At 49.6% G+C, this 16,609-nt stretch overlaps 1 protein-coding gene across 6 annotated transcripts in view; it reads right to left on the minus strand.

The window, feature by feature from the left end:
- The window catches only part of CLEC16A (C-type lectin domain containing 16A), a 206,922-nt gene that overhangs the window by 148,635 nt on the left and 41,678 nt on the right, over positions 1 to 16,609 (minus strand). For 4 of the 6 annotated variants that reach the window (XM_060284271.1, XM_030883950.2, XM_060284269.1 and 1 more), the window contains exon 10: positions 6,477 to 6,708. In XM_060284271.1, the coding sequence (XP_060140254.1) occupies positions 6,477 to 6,708 (232 nt within the window). The remainder of the gene's footprint in view (positions 1 to 6,476; positions 6,709 to 16,609) is intronic. The other 2 variants (XM_030883952.2, XM_060284270.1) reach the window with 1 other exon arrangement.

The raw sequence follows: 16,609 nt of genomic DNA on the forward strand, positions 1-16,609 counted from the left end.
TTTTTTAAATGCACACTGATATGACAGCTATCACAATACAATCTAACAAAATTGTTTCAAATGAAGTTAAAGACAACTAAGCACTACTGGAGCCATCTTATGGAAAAAACCAAATGAAATTTTTGGCCAACCCAATACATCCCCACCAACAGTGCAGGAGGGTTCTAAGGGAGAATTTTAATGAGGCACAGGGTATCTGCATTATCTCCAAGTGTTTCCCCATGGATTGCTAATTAGTTGCTAAGAAAAGGGAAAGTAACAATACAGTGCAGAAACTAGGCCTTACCTTAACCAGGTGGCCAAAATTAACATCACCTACGAAGGACAGACAGAAGGGCATCATGTGCCTCCAGATGTAAACAGGTGTTCTTTATACTATTTTTGCTTTTTTCCACTTTTTATACATTTGAAATTATTTTCAAATAAAATATTTTTAGCAATTGCTACAATCAGCATAAAACCAGTATAAACAGAAAGCAACTGTGGAAATATACACACGATGAATAAACAAAACAGTGCTGAGGCCTGTTGTACGCATGGAAAGGGGAGATGAGGGAAAGTGAGGGGGTGTCAGACACATACACCCACCACGAGGCTCCCCTGAAGCTGAGCTCTCGGCAAAAATCCTCACACTATGGTGTTCAAGGCCCTCTCTGTCCCACCCAAAGCCATCTCCATGTCCACAGTTGGGGCAATGCTGATCTAGCGGAATCTCGGCAGCTTACGGAAGGGAAACTGAGGCGCAGAGGGGTCAGGAGGTGGGCTCTGCCCCTGGCTGCTGTAGGCGTCTCTTCCAGCTCTGCCCGTCAGCTGTGTCGTGTAAAGGAGCATCTGTGCGATATCAGCTCCTGTGCCAGGCACCGTGGCCCATGATCGTGAAGGCTCCAGCACCCGAGCCTGCTGGTGGGGGGACCCCTCACACCACTGAGTTTTGAGCCTCTGGGAGTGGAGGGACATGCCTGTGAAGCTGCCAGGCTGGGAGCAAGAACCCAAATGTCCAGCTCCTCTGGCTTCAGCAGGCCCTGACTAGGCCCTCCTTGGCCTCTACTGTTTCCACAAAAACCTCCAAAAGCAAAAGAGGATCTGCACATCCATATTCACAGCAGCATTATTCACAGTAGCCAAAAGGCGGAAGCAACCCAGGTGTCCACCAATGCATGGAAGGATAAGCAAAATGTAGTATATCCAAAAAATGAAATATCGTTCAGATTTAAAAAGGAAGAAAATCCTGCCACATGTTACAACATGGATGAATCTTGTGGACATGATGCTCAGTGAAATAAGCCAGTCATAAAAAGACAAATACTGTATTGATTCCACTTATATGAGGCACCCGGACTAGTCAAATTCATAGAGCCAGGAAGCAGAGTAGTGGCTGCCAGGGGCAGGAGGGAGGGAAAATGGGGAGATGTTTTGTGGGTACAGTTACAGTTTGGGATAATGAAGCATTCTGGGGCTGGAAGGTGGTGATGGCTGCACCACGATGCAAATGTGCAGGAGAGGCCCGAAGACTCTCAGGACCCAAGGACGTCAACCTCCGTCCCTTGATATGACAACTCTGGCCCAACCTGTGAGCTTCCCCAGTACTCTGACACACTTGATTTTTTTAAATAACAGCCATAATTCATCAACTTCCCAGGATGATGGGCATTCTAATCTGATTAGTATTTGGTAAACAAAGTGCTTTTCAGGGAAATGACAGGCATGACCTCCCAACAGTCTTTGACTTTCCAAGTTCAAGGATTTTCTCAGTTGTCCTCTGTGGTCAACATTCCAGCAATCACGGTGAGGCCAGACAATAAAAAGAGGGGAAGGGGATGATAAGAAAGCCTTCAGAAGAAGGTTAAGGGAAAGAGGAGAAAGATGCCCTTGCTGGTTACCTAGGAAATATGGGAAGGACCACATGCTACTGGCTGGCTTTGGAGCAGAACTGCAAGAGGCCAACAAAGCCTGGCAATGACAGGGTGTGTATGTGCTGAGTGTCTGGGGGTACCCCTTCCTTTGCTTTTATTACCGTTTACTGGACAGCACGAGATTGAACTCAGAATGTTTTTTCTGGGAAGTTGCTTTTCAGAGGATTTGTCTAAACTGACCTCCAATCCTTCTCCTTATACTAGTTAAGCCCATTGGAAAAGCTGGTGCTCCCACACCTCTCTACCCCAGTGGCCCATGCCCCACCACAACTCACCTCACTATTCGTTACAGAAATGAACAGAGAAAGAGGCCCCGCAGAAACTCGCCGGGGTGACCAAGCACAGAGTCCCCCGAGCCAAGCTCAAGTCCCCCTTCCAGGCTCCTCACTCTGTTCTTCATCTTGCCAGGGCTCCTATTCAGTGCTCATGTGTCACAGGCTAAATGCTGAGGCACCGATGTTCTCATTGCTGACAACCTGAGGGCTGGGCATCGTGCAGCCCCCTCTATCGGTAAAGAAGCACAGAAAGGGTGATGACTTGCCCAGGGTCACACAGCTCCTCGGGGGCTGAGCCACAGGTGTCTGGGATGCAGACCCCGACCTCCTGATAGCTAGTCCCTGGCTCGCCCCAATCAGAAAATTGCTGGGCCTGGGGCTGGCTCTGGCTTTGCAGAAGTGAGGCCAGGTTCCATTTCATTTCAGTAGAAACTTCAAAGAAAAAAAAAAAAAAAAAAAGCCAAGCTGGGGCTCTAAACTCCTAGGCACCCCCAACGCCCAGCTGACTGGGCAGGTTCAAAGTCAGTGCCATTCCCTTCCCTCCATGCCCACGTGGGGATTCAAGATAGGAGTAAGCTTTGAAGGTCAGGCTGTGAAACTGATGCCTACACTTTTTCCATAAGCAAAAAACCTATTTTTCCATAGGCCAAACCCTATTTTTCAAACAAGAAGTTCAAACGATTCAGTCTCTTGTCCTAGGCCCATTTATTAAGTTACTGCTCTAACTGAATCCAAAAAGAGATGATGGTCCTTCCAGACTGAAGAGGAGACTGACATGGAAGTGCATCTGGGTGGACTCGCCTCTGGCCAGAGGGACCAGGGCACCCTGGTCTTCCTTTCAGCACTCAAATTCTGAAAAGTGAGGGGGCCCTGTGATTTTTTTGGGTTTCAGAATGAGTTGCCCATCACTTGGGACCCGAGGCAGAGCACATTTCTTTGCAAACTGGGGGTGAGAGTGGAGGGTCCAGGGGTGCATATTCATTTCACACAACTCTTGTCAGGGCTTAAATGTGGAGGAGGTGTGAATTCTGGGTGCTGCATTTGTAGGAAAAAAACAAGTCAATGCCACATACAAATCAGGTCATGGCAGAACTGTGACTCGTGACATGTCTTTTGACTCCTGTGCTTTGCGTCACCTTTCTAAGTAAAGATTTCACCACTGAAATGGATGAAAATGGCAGGGTATGCAGGGGGGAACTGGCGCCAGCACCTCTTTACTCAGAGTCAAGGCTGTCATCAAGCCCCTAGATCCAGGGACAATGCAAGAAAGCACGCTAGAGAAGAAATGACTTGGAGGAGAAAACAGCCACATGTCCACCTCAAAACAGGAAGGGAATGGAAAAGAAAAATAAAATACAGGAAGGGAGAAGACGGCCTGAGGAAAATGGCGGAGTACACAGAAATAGTGTGGCTTTCTAAGGGAACACCTGCTGTTTCTGCTGGCCTGGCACCCACGCCCCCTCCTTCTAATAAATGCGCCTCATTTCTTTCTGAGGCAGTCACCTTAGGGTAGAAACACAGGGCCTGGCCACTCAGCACAGAACATCCCTCTACAGGGTGGGCAAGCCAGGTCCGTCAGCACCAACGAGCATCGGCTCCCAGACTCCAGCTGCAGCCCGTGGGAAGGAGCAGCTCCCTTTCCACTCGGTGGTAGGCTGGCAGGATGCGAGCCTCTCACGGCCAATGGTTGTCTGTGCACCCGGTCCAGCCTCGCCCAGGCCTCCCAGTCGCATGAACGATAACTGCCTTTTGTGCTTGAGCTAGTCTGAGTTGAATGTCTAAATCTTACAACTACAAGAATCCTAACATAGCCTCATTAAAAAAAATAAAAGTCATTACATTTCCTACAGTCACAATTTCCAGATGGGGAAAATGAGGTCCAGAGCTTGAGGAGGCCATCCAAGGCACACAATAGGTCTAGCTGGTGAGACAGGACCGTAGGTCACATCTTCCATCTCCTAGGCACCTCCCCCATCTACACTGTCCTCTGGCTTGAAAATGTGCCTGACACCCTTCCAAGTCACAGGAATTAACAGCTGTATGGTTTCACCCAAACACAGATACAGTCTAAGGAGAGAACACCTTCAAACAGGAGACTAACTAAGAGATCAAATAAACAATTCAAAAAGCGCCAGAATACAGCTGCTGCTGCCCAGTTAGGTGTCTCTTTGCTGGACAGGCCTGTGAAAGTTGTATTTATTTACAGTGAGCTGGGTGGGAAGACAAATATGCATTCGAGAAAGCAGGAGGGCACTACAAAGCCAAGGAGTCGCGGAGAGCCTCGCTCCACCGGGCTCTGAAGCCTGCATCAGCCGTCCAAGTAAAGCCTCTGGGGAAATTCCTGGGCCCTGCCTGGCACAACCTGGCTGAGTAACCGCCCAGAAAACAGTGTTTTGGAGGCTGGTGAACATTTCTCCCCGTGCCCCCTGCACAGGGCAGGTGGGCCCAGCCTGCAGGGAGTCCTTACCCCGACCCCAACCTGGGAGCCCTTCCCCCGACCCCAACCTGGGAGCTGGGACGGCAGCCTTGCTGAACCTCTGAAGCCCCTGTGCGCCAGGACTGGGCCGCCTGGCTGAGTCATTTGATTGCGTGTTTGAGGCCAAGCCTGCCCTTGTCCACACCACGGTTAGTCACGGCCCCGGCCTGGTTAGACAGCAGCCCTTAAAAGGACTGGAACAAAAGAGGTAGCATCTTTCCAAAACAAAATTGACGAGAACACAGGGTGCAAAATGGGGTGAAGTCGTCCATTTTTCCCCCCCGTATGGCTACAGGACAGCTAAACCCAGGGGTTTAAGCAGACAGTTTTCTCCCAAGTTAGAAAAAAAGTCAAAACGATCCAAATAAGCAAACACGTATGGCTTACCTTGTGTCTGCCCCTCACCTCCCCACCAAAGTGACATTTGTTGGCAAAGGTTTCCCAAGCCAAAAAGGAATTCCTAAACCAAGATGCTTACTGCACACTTTGAACAGAAATAAAAGTGTACTAGAGATCTCAGCCTTAAAAAGAGGGCTGGTGGCACTGGGGAGATGCTCTGGTTATACTTATGGAAATGTGATCATGGCATTCGCTGAGAACTGCCAAGAAAATCAGAATGGGGCCAGCAGGGTGGGGATGGGGTGGGGTTTGGCTGCCCAATTGCAGCAAACTCCCCAAAACAAATGTGTTCTCAGTCACTGATTTACTGAGCTGCTCTGTTTTCCAGCTTCAGAAGCCCTGGACGCACACAGTCCGGGCTGATGGGCTGGGGAGCTGACTGCAGAGCAGCCACTGCTAGCCCAGGACTCAGGAGGATGGCTCGCAGGAAATGCTCCCCACACCCCCAGCAGAACACAGCTGGGAGCTGAGGAGAGCCCGTGTCTCTCCCAAGAGGTGTGGTGGGAGCTCCCCTCTGGCGAGCAGAGCCCCTACCCCACTTGATCCCATCACCTCCTCCACCCTGAGTGCCTGGGGCCATGGCCAGAGACCCCATCTGTGTGGCTGTGAGCCTGGCCCATGACACAAGCAGCTGGACAGTTCAAGCTTGCTTCATCCCAGAGCAGACAACGCTCTCCAGATGGAGGAGGTGTTAGCATCTAAACGACAGGTAGGTGAAAAATAAACCAGAATCATTCCTGACAACGGCAGAAAAGAGGACAAAACGATTCTGTTTATTGAGCACATAGGCACCAAACACAAGTGTACCTCACTCTAAACAGATGAGGGCTTGAAAAAAATCTTTATGTAAGAATCTAGGGGATTATATTTGATCATTTGATGCCAAAAAACCATAATCTTATTAAAAGCACCTAATTTCATTAAACATGGGCTATTTTTCTTCCTGCAGTGCACTGGAAATAATGACTTCTGTCAAAAATCATAATCCCGGGTTATCGGGAGTAATAAGAACAGCAGTAATGATAAAGATTGACAATAATAACAGTAGTAACAGTAGCGGGAGATACTTATGACATGTGCCAGGCACTGCTCTGAGCATGTTACTTGTATTAATCTGTTTAATTCTCTTAATAACAAAGTATACTTTGTTATCAAGAGGCTACTATTTGTTAGCCTCTTGACAGATGGGGAAACGGAGGCACGGGGCTAAAAGGAAAGGGCCTTGCTCCAAGCCACCCATCCGACAAGGGCAGGCCTTGAACCAGATCTGCCCACAGCTGCTTCCCAGTGGCTGGCTGTGTAGAATGAGGTACACCGGTGCCTGGAATGACAGCTGCACCCACTGACACACAAGGGGGACCAGACACAGAGGACAGCCCGGCTGTCAGGTCGGCGTTCACGGGCGCAACTCACCTTCACTCTCCCCACTCGTCTTGGTGCCTTTTGAACCACCCTCTGTACCTTTAGCCTTCTCGGCGTCTTCTTGGGCGTCCTCGGCGGGCCCTTTCTCCTCATCTTCTTCCTCCCCAACGTTTTTGTAGTTGGGTCTCTTTTGCACCCGCCTCTTGCCCTTGTGCTTGTTCATCTCAAGGGACCGCTCTAGCGTCTCGGTGGGTTTAATGAAGCACCGAATGCTGGGCTTGGCCTGGAAAGTCAAACCAAGGTAACAGACGGATTTGAACGTTGCAATCTCACTGGCTCCTCTCAAGCTTCCTGAGAGTTTCTGCCCCAAGAAATTCCTTTCAGTACAACAAATTCTACGTCCTCGTTGATTATGATGACTATGATCAACATCATCACTGTGAGACAATCCGAACCACAGCACCAGCCACCATTTATTGCCCAAGTCCTAAGTCACTCTGCACTTAACCCACACCAGCTCCCTGCTTCCCAAAGGCCAGAGACACACTTTGAAAGTGGTACTTTTATGGTACTTTCTATGTGCCCGATGCTGTTCTAAGGGCTCTGACTATATTATCTCACTTAAAGTTTACAAAAACCCCACAAAATAGTACTGTTGCTATGCCCATGTTATGCTCAGATGAGAAAACTGAGGTTCAGAAATGTTACGTGACCGCCCAAGGCCACACAGCCAGGAGGTGGCAAAGCTGGGATTCAAAACCACTTACCATCTGCACAATTTATGTCTTAACCACAGCACCCTATTAACTTCTAATTTAAATATATTTATTTTAAAAGGAACTGTATATCACAACAGAAATGGAACACCAGTGTACCTTGCTAATATAACAATAAAAAATAGAAAAGAAAAAGCAACGTGTATTGGATGTAACCAAATGCTGGCTCTCTTTAGAAGGGGAGCCTGGCAAGTATGAGTGATAAGTTAAAGCTCATCCCCAAAGGAAGCCTGCCCCCAAGGAAGACGTTTTCCCCTGAAAAGTCGGAAGGCTTCTAAGAGAAATGAAAAAGACCTGTGTGTCACCATGGTTCATATCCTGCGTTGTGGAAAACATGGCTGTATCTCAGTCCTTATAGCAACCATGAGATGTAGGGATTATCAGTCCCATTTTACAGATTAGAAATGAGGTTCAGAAGGGTTAAGTGACTTGCCCAATGTCACACAGCTACTGAGCTGCAGAGTCAGAATTTGAATTGAAGCTTGCCCAATCCCAAAGCCCACGCTCTTTCTAAAATAACAGTGCTTCACCAGGAGCTCAAACTCAGTTCCATGTTTAGTGCTCTTTAAAAAGTATTTACATGCAAATGAACCAGGTCTAGAAAGTAGCAAAGACCACACACACACAAAAATTGTCCCTGATTTGTTTGGGGCAGGATTCTGATTGAAGTGTTTTTCTCCAGGGTCTGGATGATATTCCGACATCATTTTGTCATTGAAAAACAGAAAAGTTTTAAAGTAAACTTTTCCATTATCTTGATATGGTCTATCCATCTTATGAATTTACCCCAAACAACCACCAATTGTGTTCTGGGGGCCACCGTACCTTGCCAATAAGTGGAATGTGCTCCAAGAACACAGATTAATTTCAATAACACTCAAAACAAAACCTAATTGAAAGTTAAATTAGCATCTAAATCCAGACATTAATTTTTATTTACCTACTTTGGATCATTCATCCACAAAAATGACAGATAAATTGAGACATGATTCTACTGTCCAAGAAACCCAGATAGTGAATTACAGATGCCAATAACCAAGAGCCCAGAGAAGGGAGCGTGCCGGGCGCGCACCACTTGACAGACAGCATCAATCAGAGCCCACTTGGGACGCTGTGCGATTGAACGCAGCCCCGGATGCCCCCCTCATCCTCTCCTAAAGGACCCAAACCCACTAAGTTAGGGCCCCAAGATGAAGTGACTGTTTCCTCTGATTACCACTTACTCCCAGTGAATTTTAGAGCATACCATACTCAAAGCTTTTCAGAAACAGAAAACTGAGACCAAACGCATAGCAAAACACCACTCAGTTAGAAGCTGAGAGCAGAAATTCACATGGATAGATGCAGAAACCTCTCCCTGAGCTCTGTATAGGCTTAGATGTACAGAAAAACCGGCAGCACTAAGGGAAGCGGAGCAGTGCACGAGTTCCAGGGCTGGTCAGAGCGGTGTGAACCCCAGCTGAATCCTACATGAGTGGTGGGGCCTCTCTGAGCTTCTGGCTACTTGTCTAAAACATGGAGCAATTCTGGCTTCCTAGAACTAAAGGAAATCAGGGATAGAAAGTTCCTTCAGAGCCTGGCAATGCACTAAGCAAACAACAGTTACCTTCCTTTCCCTGACTATACTAAAAAAAAAAAAAAAAAAAAAAAAAAAGTCAACTGTGAAAATGAATTCAAAAACTTTCCAAGGGGTCTGCTTTTCTCCATGATCAGGTGTTGGGGAGGGAGGGGGGAAGGATGCTTAACAGGGTCATTTCAAACCTTTAAAATGCAACCTACCCAGTAAATAGCTGGAAATAACCTAAATGCCCATCAACAGGGGAGTGATTAGGTAATTATGGTCTGTCCATAAAGTGGGAATCCACGTAGATGTTAAAAAGACTGAGGACTTTTTATATCTAGATAATGCTGATGCGGAAACAGCATCAGGATAGAAAAGCAAGAACAAGAAACAAAGCAGAGTCCCTTTTGGGTAAAGCTTTATGATGGTATACACACAACTTTTCCTGGAAAGCTGCATAAGAATATATTAGCATTTCATGTTTGGGGAAAGAAAGAAGGCAGGTGGTACTGTGTGTGCACACCCACAGAAGTGCACTTAAGAGTTTTTCATTTCTATACCTTCCTGTTTGGTTTGAAATTTCTAATCATGTATGCATGCTAACTTCTAAAAAAGTTCAACAGGGATCCTTTGGACACTGGAGTTATAGACTTTATTTTCCCCCCTTTTCTTCTATATTTAAAAAGCCTGATTTTTGTTGTTGTTGTTAATACTAACAACATCAAGATCCCATAGTTATCATGGAGAAGCTGATATGGTGTGGCTGGGAAATGCGGGCAGGCATTCCTGATAATTTCTGCTGCTTCTCATCAAGAGCCTTCTGGCTGCCAGCCCCCCAGGAATCTCTGTGTTACACTGGACAACCTCAGATGTTCCAGACGAAAAGCCCCCAGGAGAAGGGCCACCTCGCACCCCGCTGTGCTCTCCCACTAAACCAGGAACCTGGAGCAGGGCAAGCCTTGACAGGCTGCTGAATGGTGGCCTGTATTATAACACATCCAACGTGATGGAGAGAACAAGAAGAAAAGGGAGGGGCGATGAGGAAAGGAGCCTAACATCTCAGGAGGTGTGCTTAGTAGAAGAGCCAGCACAGTGGAATCAACCAGAAGAAATGGGAAAGCTCACTTCAGAGTCAAAAAACAGAAGGCCTTTGGGTTTATCTTCTCATAAAGAAAGCACACCACGCATGCCTCAGAGAAAAGCCTTCTGCAAATAAGGTCTAGGTTTCCCAAAGGCCGCAGGCTCGGGTTTCACCAAGGGCTCACCTCCCAGGGCCCTGGAGTCTGAGCTGCAGGAGGCATAGAGACTCAGGGCGCTCCTTGCTGACTCCAGAGATCCTGCCGGGTACCCGAGTGGGGGATGCAGGAGGGGAGCCTTGGGCTCTGTGGCTGGGACATTCAGGCTGGCTTCTGGGGTCAGAGGCAGCTGAAGGCCAGCAACGCCTTCCGCCAGCCTTCATGCCTCCGACCTTTGGTCCTTGCTTCAAAGTTAAATATCGAAAAGGTGACTCCCCAGGGGTCAGCGATAACTAAGGCCTTTCAGGGGCTGTGGGATCTGAGAACAGGTTCTGCAAGGACAGTGAGAGGGGTCAGGGGCAAGGGGTCAGGAAGAAGGACGGAAACATGCAAGGCCCGGGCATCTGAGTGGAAACGGAGAGGCAGTATCACCAATGCCACAGACATCAAACGGAATGTCCTCCACTAGTTCTTGGTGCAGCCCTTTGAAAGACCCTGACACAGACCGGACCAAGTTGCAATCAATCAGTCGAGGATTCCGTTCACAGTTAAAAAACAAAACTATCAACTTAAAACATGTACATGTACACCATGTTTTCCTGTGTTGATAGATATTTGCATGACAGTACACAGAGCAAGGTCTGGAAGGATACACAAACTGAAAACAGTGGTTCCTTTTGAGGAAGATACTGAGGTTGGGGGAACTTTCACTTTCTACTCTAGTCACTTCTGTATCATTCAGTTGTTTTACCCCAAGAAAGTATTACCAGTGCCATTAAAATGTAAAGAATACCTTTAAAGAATGTACCTAACGCCACTGAATTGTATACTTAAAAATGGTTAATCCATTGTAAACATTACTTGTTATAGGTATTTCACCACAATTTAAAAAAAAACTTTAAAAAAGGCACCTCTGAAAGTCAGAGTGGTGATTAGCTGGTGGGAGGGGGGTGGGGTGCTGGTTACAGACTGAGAAGGAGCTGCATGGGATGCCAGAGATGTTTTCTATCTTGACCTGAATTACAAGCTTTCCCCGCAATCTGAAAGTAGAGCATTCCCATGAAACCTTCTGTAAGCCAGGACGGTGCAAAGCAAGAAGCAATTGCCTTAGGACACATCTTGCTAACAGATATGCAAAATAAACGGTGATAAAGCAGATGCTCACAGACACAGTACAAAGCTACGGGGGTTTGACGCTGAGGTGCTGAGTGTGGTTCCCGGGAAGAAGCTCCCACTGCTTGGGGTGCGCACTGCCTCTGTAACAGCTGCTGCAAAACCAACACTGTACCTTATTTTCACTTTTCACCTTTTTTCGTAAAAGTGAAAATCCTCTTTAGATTTCTTTCAGTCTTTTGCAAAGTGGGCTTTGGTAACAGAGAAGCAGCCTCAAGCAAACTTTTGAAAAGTGGGAGACGCCTGCACACATTAATGTAATCATAGGTACAAAGCCATCAAGCAGTACAGCGAAGATTACTGCACTTTTATGCACTTGACTCATGTTATCCCTCGATTTTAAAAAATGTTTGCTAGAGGATTTCCAATAAATTCAGATCGTCATTATGCCCTAAATATAAGCTAGGAGCAAATCAGACAACTCGAGAAGCTGGCTTCGCGGCAGTAGCCAGGGGGCTGAGCCCCGACTAAACACCAGGCGCTGGGCTAGGAGCTCACAGACCAGCCAGGAGCTGCAATGTGCTGCTGTGCATCCCACATGGACACCAGGAGACAGAGGACACTGCGGGCACAGAGGAAGAGTGGGGAACTGTGCTAGGACAGGGGTGGGTGGGTGGGGGAGCTTTGGAAGCCTTTGTGGCAAAGGAAATGACTGGTCTGAGTCTTGAGTGTTAGCAGGTCACCGGAATACATGGGAGTAGAGGAGAATGGTTTGAAGGCCAGCTCAGAGCTCTGGACAGTCACCTTTATTTCTGTCAAGGCCAGGACCACCTGGAGCTGGTGCACGTGGTGACAGCGGTGGTGCCCTGGGACACAGTGTGCTTGGCCAGCTCCCAGGTAGCAGCAGGGGGTGCTGCTGAGCCAGTCAGGTGGCCTCTCCAGCCAGTTGTTCAAGAAGGAGTTTGTGATGCTCATGGCCTGGGAAAAGAGGTCTGTGGCCCCTGCCTTGGCACATACAACCTGTTGAGTGGGTTTCCTGGTGCCACTCAGTGCTGCAGAGGGAAGGGGAGAAGGCAGCATGGGGACAAGAGGCAGACCACCCAGGGCAGAATCCTGACTGAGAAGAAAAGGAGGGAGAAAGAGACTGGTAGCTGGAAGGGGCAGGTAAGGGAAAGGACAGGTGACATGGCCCGGAATTCTGTCTGGATTTGTGGGAGCTGTCACAATGGTCAAGCTAAGAGAGCTCACCTTCCAGGCTTTCCCAGGCCCTAGTCTGCTCACCTTCAGAGGAAGCAACTAGAATCCTTTTGCTCAAACAGCTTTCTAAGGGACTTGAGAACTAGGAGACAGGTTTTCCTCTATGGAAGAAGGCAGGTCATGATGCTAACAAAAACATGTGCAGCATAAGGGCAGACCTGAGCCCAGATCTCTGACCCACTTGCTGGCCAAGCGAGCAGCGAACCTGACCAAATGAGCCTCAGTTCCCCCATCTGAAAAACAGGGACAATAGCAGCTCCATCACACGCTGCCATGGGGCGGAAGTAAGATGCTGAACACAAAACAGCTGGCATGACGCCTGCCACAAAGAGCCACTCTAGAAATATTTATTCACCTTCGAATATTGCCCTCCCACCCCCGCCCCGGCAAATAGATCACTAGGCTGGAAGAGATGGCAGGGGAGGGGGGCTAACTTTTAAAATCCAATCAAACTAGCAACTTACCATTCGCTGGCTTTCTGGTTTGTGAGTGCGTGAGACTCACCTCCCCAAAGTGCTCCTGGGCCCCGGCCCCCCTCCCTGACCTCCAGCCTCTGGCCCTGCAGGGTGTACGGCGCAAAGGAAGGGTGGGATCCACGGGGCGCTGGAGCAGTCGGAGTCCGGCTCGCTGTCCCATGCACCCTGCTTGCTGCTTTCTCCTCTACGGGCCTCAGTTTCCATGTGTATCAAATGGGCCTCACATTGGCACTTCCCCGTAGGGCTCCTGTGAGGTGCCCAGAGGTAGTAACGTGCTTTCTTGTTATTTTTTTCAGGTAATGACAACAACCATGGCTAACACCCAGTGAGCATGTGCAATGTGCCCAGCGCTGCTCTGGGCACTTGACATATACTGACTCACTTTATCCTGCAAACAACAGAAGCGGGAGGGAGCTGCCAAGGGCGAGGGACTTGCCCTAGGTCACTGCTCATGAGAGGCAGTGGTTTGAACCTGGGAAGTGTAGCTTCAGCGCTCCCCACGTGCTCAACCATTCTGCTGCCCCACTCAAGCGTTCACTCCCTCCCACAAGCACCTGCCGAGCCTCCCCATGTGAGCCCAGTCCCCTGAAGGGTGGATGTAAAGGCCCTGCCATACCGGGGTCACACTGCTCGGAGGAGCAGGTAGCCCTGCTTGGGGACAGTCCACACATCACATCACTTACTGGGTGGCCCTCTGACCTGACAGGCATTAGGGACGAGCACAGTGTGTAATTATTTCCCATTTTTGTCTCACATGCACAGAGCTCCAAATGTCACAGGGGTCACAGTGACCCAGGTTTACGCCAACCGTAACCAATGGCACTGCAGCACAAGCTTGGCAACTGGCTTCGCAGGGAAGCAGGGCCGCTAATTGCCGCCAAGCGAGCCTATGCTCATTCCAGAACGAGGTGATCAGCAAGCAAACATCAGACGCAATAAACTCCTGGGTGATGTATGGGTGCGTGTGCTACATGCCAAACCCTGAGTGACACGGGGCTGCTGAGCCAAAGCCCACACACGTGTCCAGAATTCACAACTGCAGCCACATCAGCGAGGCGACTGGGCCACACAGCTGAGCTTAATGGCGAAAATAAAACCCGTGGCGGGGGAAACATGAAGAGGTAACAGGCCACTTCCATTAACAAGGGGAGCGTGGCTTTCTTCCCCACGATCGGCCAATTATCAGGGAGTGTTGTGGCGGCCAAGGCATAACCCAAAGCAGTGTGCATTTATCTGGAATCGGAGCCCTCTTGGAGCTCAGACGCCTTGCGCTGCACACAGACGGTGCTCAGACTCTGTGGGGACCCGCAGGTCACGTCAAGATGGTGTTGGGACTTCTTAGAAAGCAATCTCGGGGTGCTGCTGGGTCTGTAGGAGACCAGCCTCATCCCCTGTCCTTCCCCCTGGTCATCTTCTCTGTCCCTCTCAACGTCTAGCATTGCCTAGTCCGTCCCTCTGACGCTGCATCTGGCACTCCATCAAGAACTAATGAATGCTTGTAGGATGAATTAATCCCAAGATATTTATGATTGAAGAGGCATGTTCAACGCTCATGCAAAATAAAATACCCTGTACTCTGATTAAACAGTGACAAACCAAGCACTTAGTTGGTATTTCTTTAGAAGGAGTATTTTACATCTTGTCCTCTAAGAAAACATAATGAACTATGAAATAGTGGTGACTCTCAGTGACCTGAAATGTTCGGTCCAGAACCCCACATCTCGCTAACCTGGAGACCATCACTGGGGATGGTGGCAGAAGAGCACGAAGTAGAAACAGCCTGGGGACTTGGGGTTGGATGCGTGCAGTCCCGCACAATTGGGGGATGACAGAATGACCCCTTAACCCCTGTTAAGTTAGCGTTGGCTTCCTCATGCAGAGAATGTGATGATGACACTACCTCACTCGTGGTTATTAGGAGCCTAAAATGAGCTGGTAAAGGAGGCGAATGAGCACGCTCCTCGTCTGTAAAGTTTACACGTCCCCCTCCCCCGCTGACCCAGCACGCTGCTTGCCTTCTGGCCCCTCTTCCGATCCCAGACAGCCAGTTCATAACCAGCAAGGTCTCTGGCCCACCATTTTCCGTGCCTTGACCATCCCAACCCTCACCACCACCCCACTCTCATCAAGGTGAGCTCCTCATCCTTCGTCCTCAGATCCGGTGTCACCTCACCTCCCTCACCGTCATCTCCCAAAGCTGTTTTCCACGTCTTCCCAGACGCAAACCTTAGATCTGTGTTGACATGCTTGTTTACCGTCTGTTTCCCCACCAGGATGTCAGGACAGGGGCCTCATCTGTCCATCTTGCTTGTCCTGCAGCCCCTGAGGGCAGCACCGCGCCAGCCTGGAATGGGTGGGTGCTCCTGGAATACCGTGGCGGGAGGTGGGGGAGGAGGGAGAGCAAGCACGCCAACCAGTCTGGCATGCGGTCAGTGCCTGACAGAGGGGCGCTGCTCCTGCTAGGGACGGACCACCCACAGTCCAAGTTTCACCCAGAACAATACCGATGGCCCGAATAAAGCCCTTTCAGGTTTCTTTTTTTTTCTTTGCTCATGAAGCTTTCAAGAATCTGCCCCCATACCTGGCTAGAGGTTCCCGGGGCGGGGGGGGTCCCCTGAGGTTATGAGCATTGCAGCAAGTGGTCAGCGGGCAGTCAATCTCAGGTCAGCCAGGACTCAGAGCTCACGGGGGCAACCACACTATCCGTCCTCCAGGATGAGAGTTACACCCACCCGCCATGCTGACTTGTCCTAGGTTGGGCAGTGAGTGACCGGAGTGGCCCTATTCATACCCATGTGCGGACCCCCAGCCTCCTGTCAGGTGAAGCACCCCCCCAACCCCCGAGCAAAACCCAGTTTCCTGGATGGAGGACTTTGGCCCTGACCAGGACGGGATTTCCTTGCTCCTTAGAGATACGGTGCTTGCTGTCCCTGTTGAGATTCATTATTTCAAGACAACTGAAGTTGTCTTGCATGACAAACACTGTGGACCCTGAGGTTAGGATGTTCCCACTTCCCCCAGCGTAAACTTCTGAGTCCTCCGATGGCCTGAAAGGTGCCACCTGCTTCGGACTCTCATTACCGCCCCCCCCCGCCCCGCCCCATCTCATCCCCCACCACGCCTCATCCCCCACCACACTCTGCCTCACCACGTTGCTCTTTGCCGGTCCTGACACACCAGGCACACTCGCCTCAGGGCCTTTGCACTGGCTGTTCTTTCTGGCCCAAATGCTCTTCCCCCCAGATTTCTACATGACTTGCTCCCTCAATTCCTTAAAATCTACGCTCTAATGTCACTTTCCCCGTGAGGCCACCCTATGGAGAAGTGCACCCCTCCCAAGCCTCCTAGCACAGCCCCCCTCCCTCCTCTGCTTCACTATAGCTGCTCTTCCAGAGCTCGTCTCACATCAGAACATGCTCTGCTGTTCATTAATAGTTTTATGGTTCCTGTCTCTCTTCCCACTACGAGAGAAGCTCCTGGAAGTCAGGGGGTCTTTGTTTTGTTCATGGTGTCTCTCTAGTCCTAGAACACTGCCTGGTACACACCCAGTAATTATGTATCGAACAGATGAATAAATAATGCTGTCCCAGCTTCAAGGAACCCAAAGTCTAGTTAAAAAACTCAAATGCCGGGCTTCCCTGGTGGCGCGGTGGTTGAGAGTCCGCCTGCCGATGCAGGGGACACGGGTTCGTGCCCCGGTCTGGGAGGATCCCACATGCCGCGGGAGCCACGGCCGCTGGGCCTGCGCATCCAGAGCCTGTGCTCC

This window comes from Globicephala melas, chromosome 15 (assembly GCF_963455315.2).
Source record: "Globicephala melas chromosome 15, mGloMel1.2, whole genome shotgun sequence".
Taxonomy (NCBI): domain Eukaryota; kingdom Metazoa; phylum Chordata; class Mammalia; order Artiodactyla; family Delphinidae; genus Globicephala; species Globicephala melas.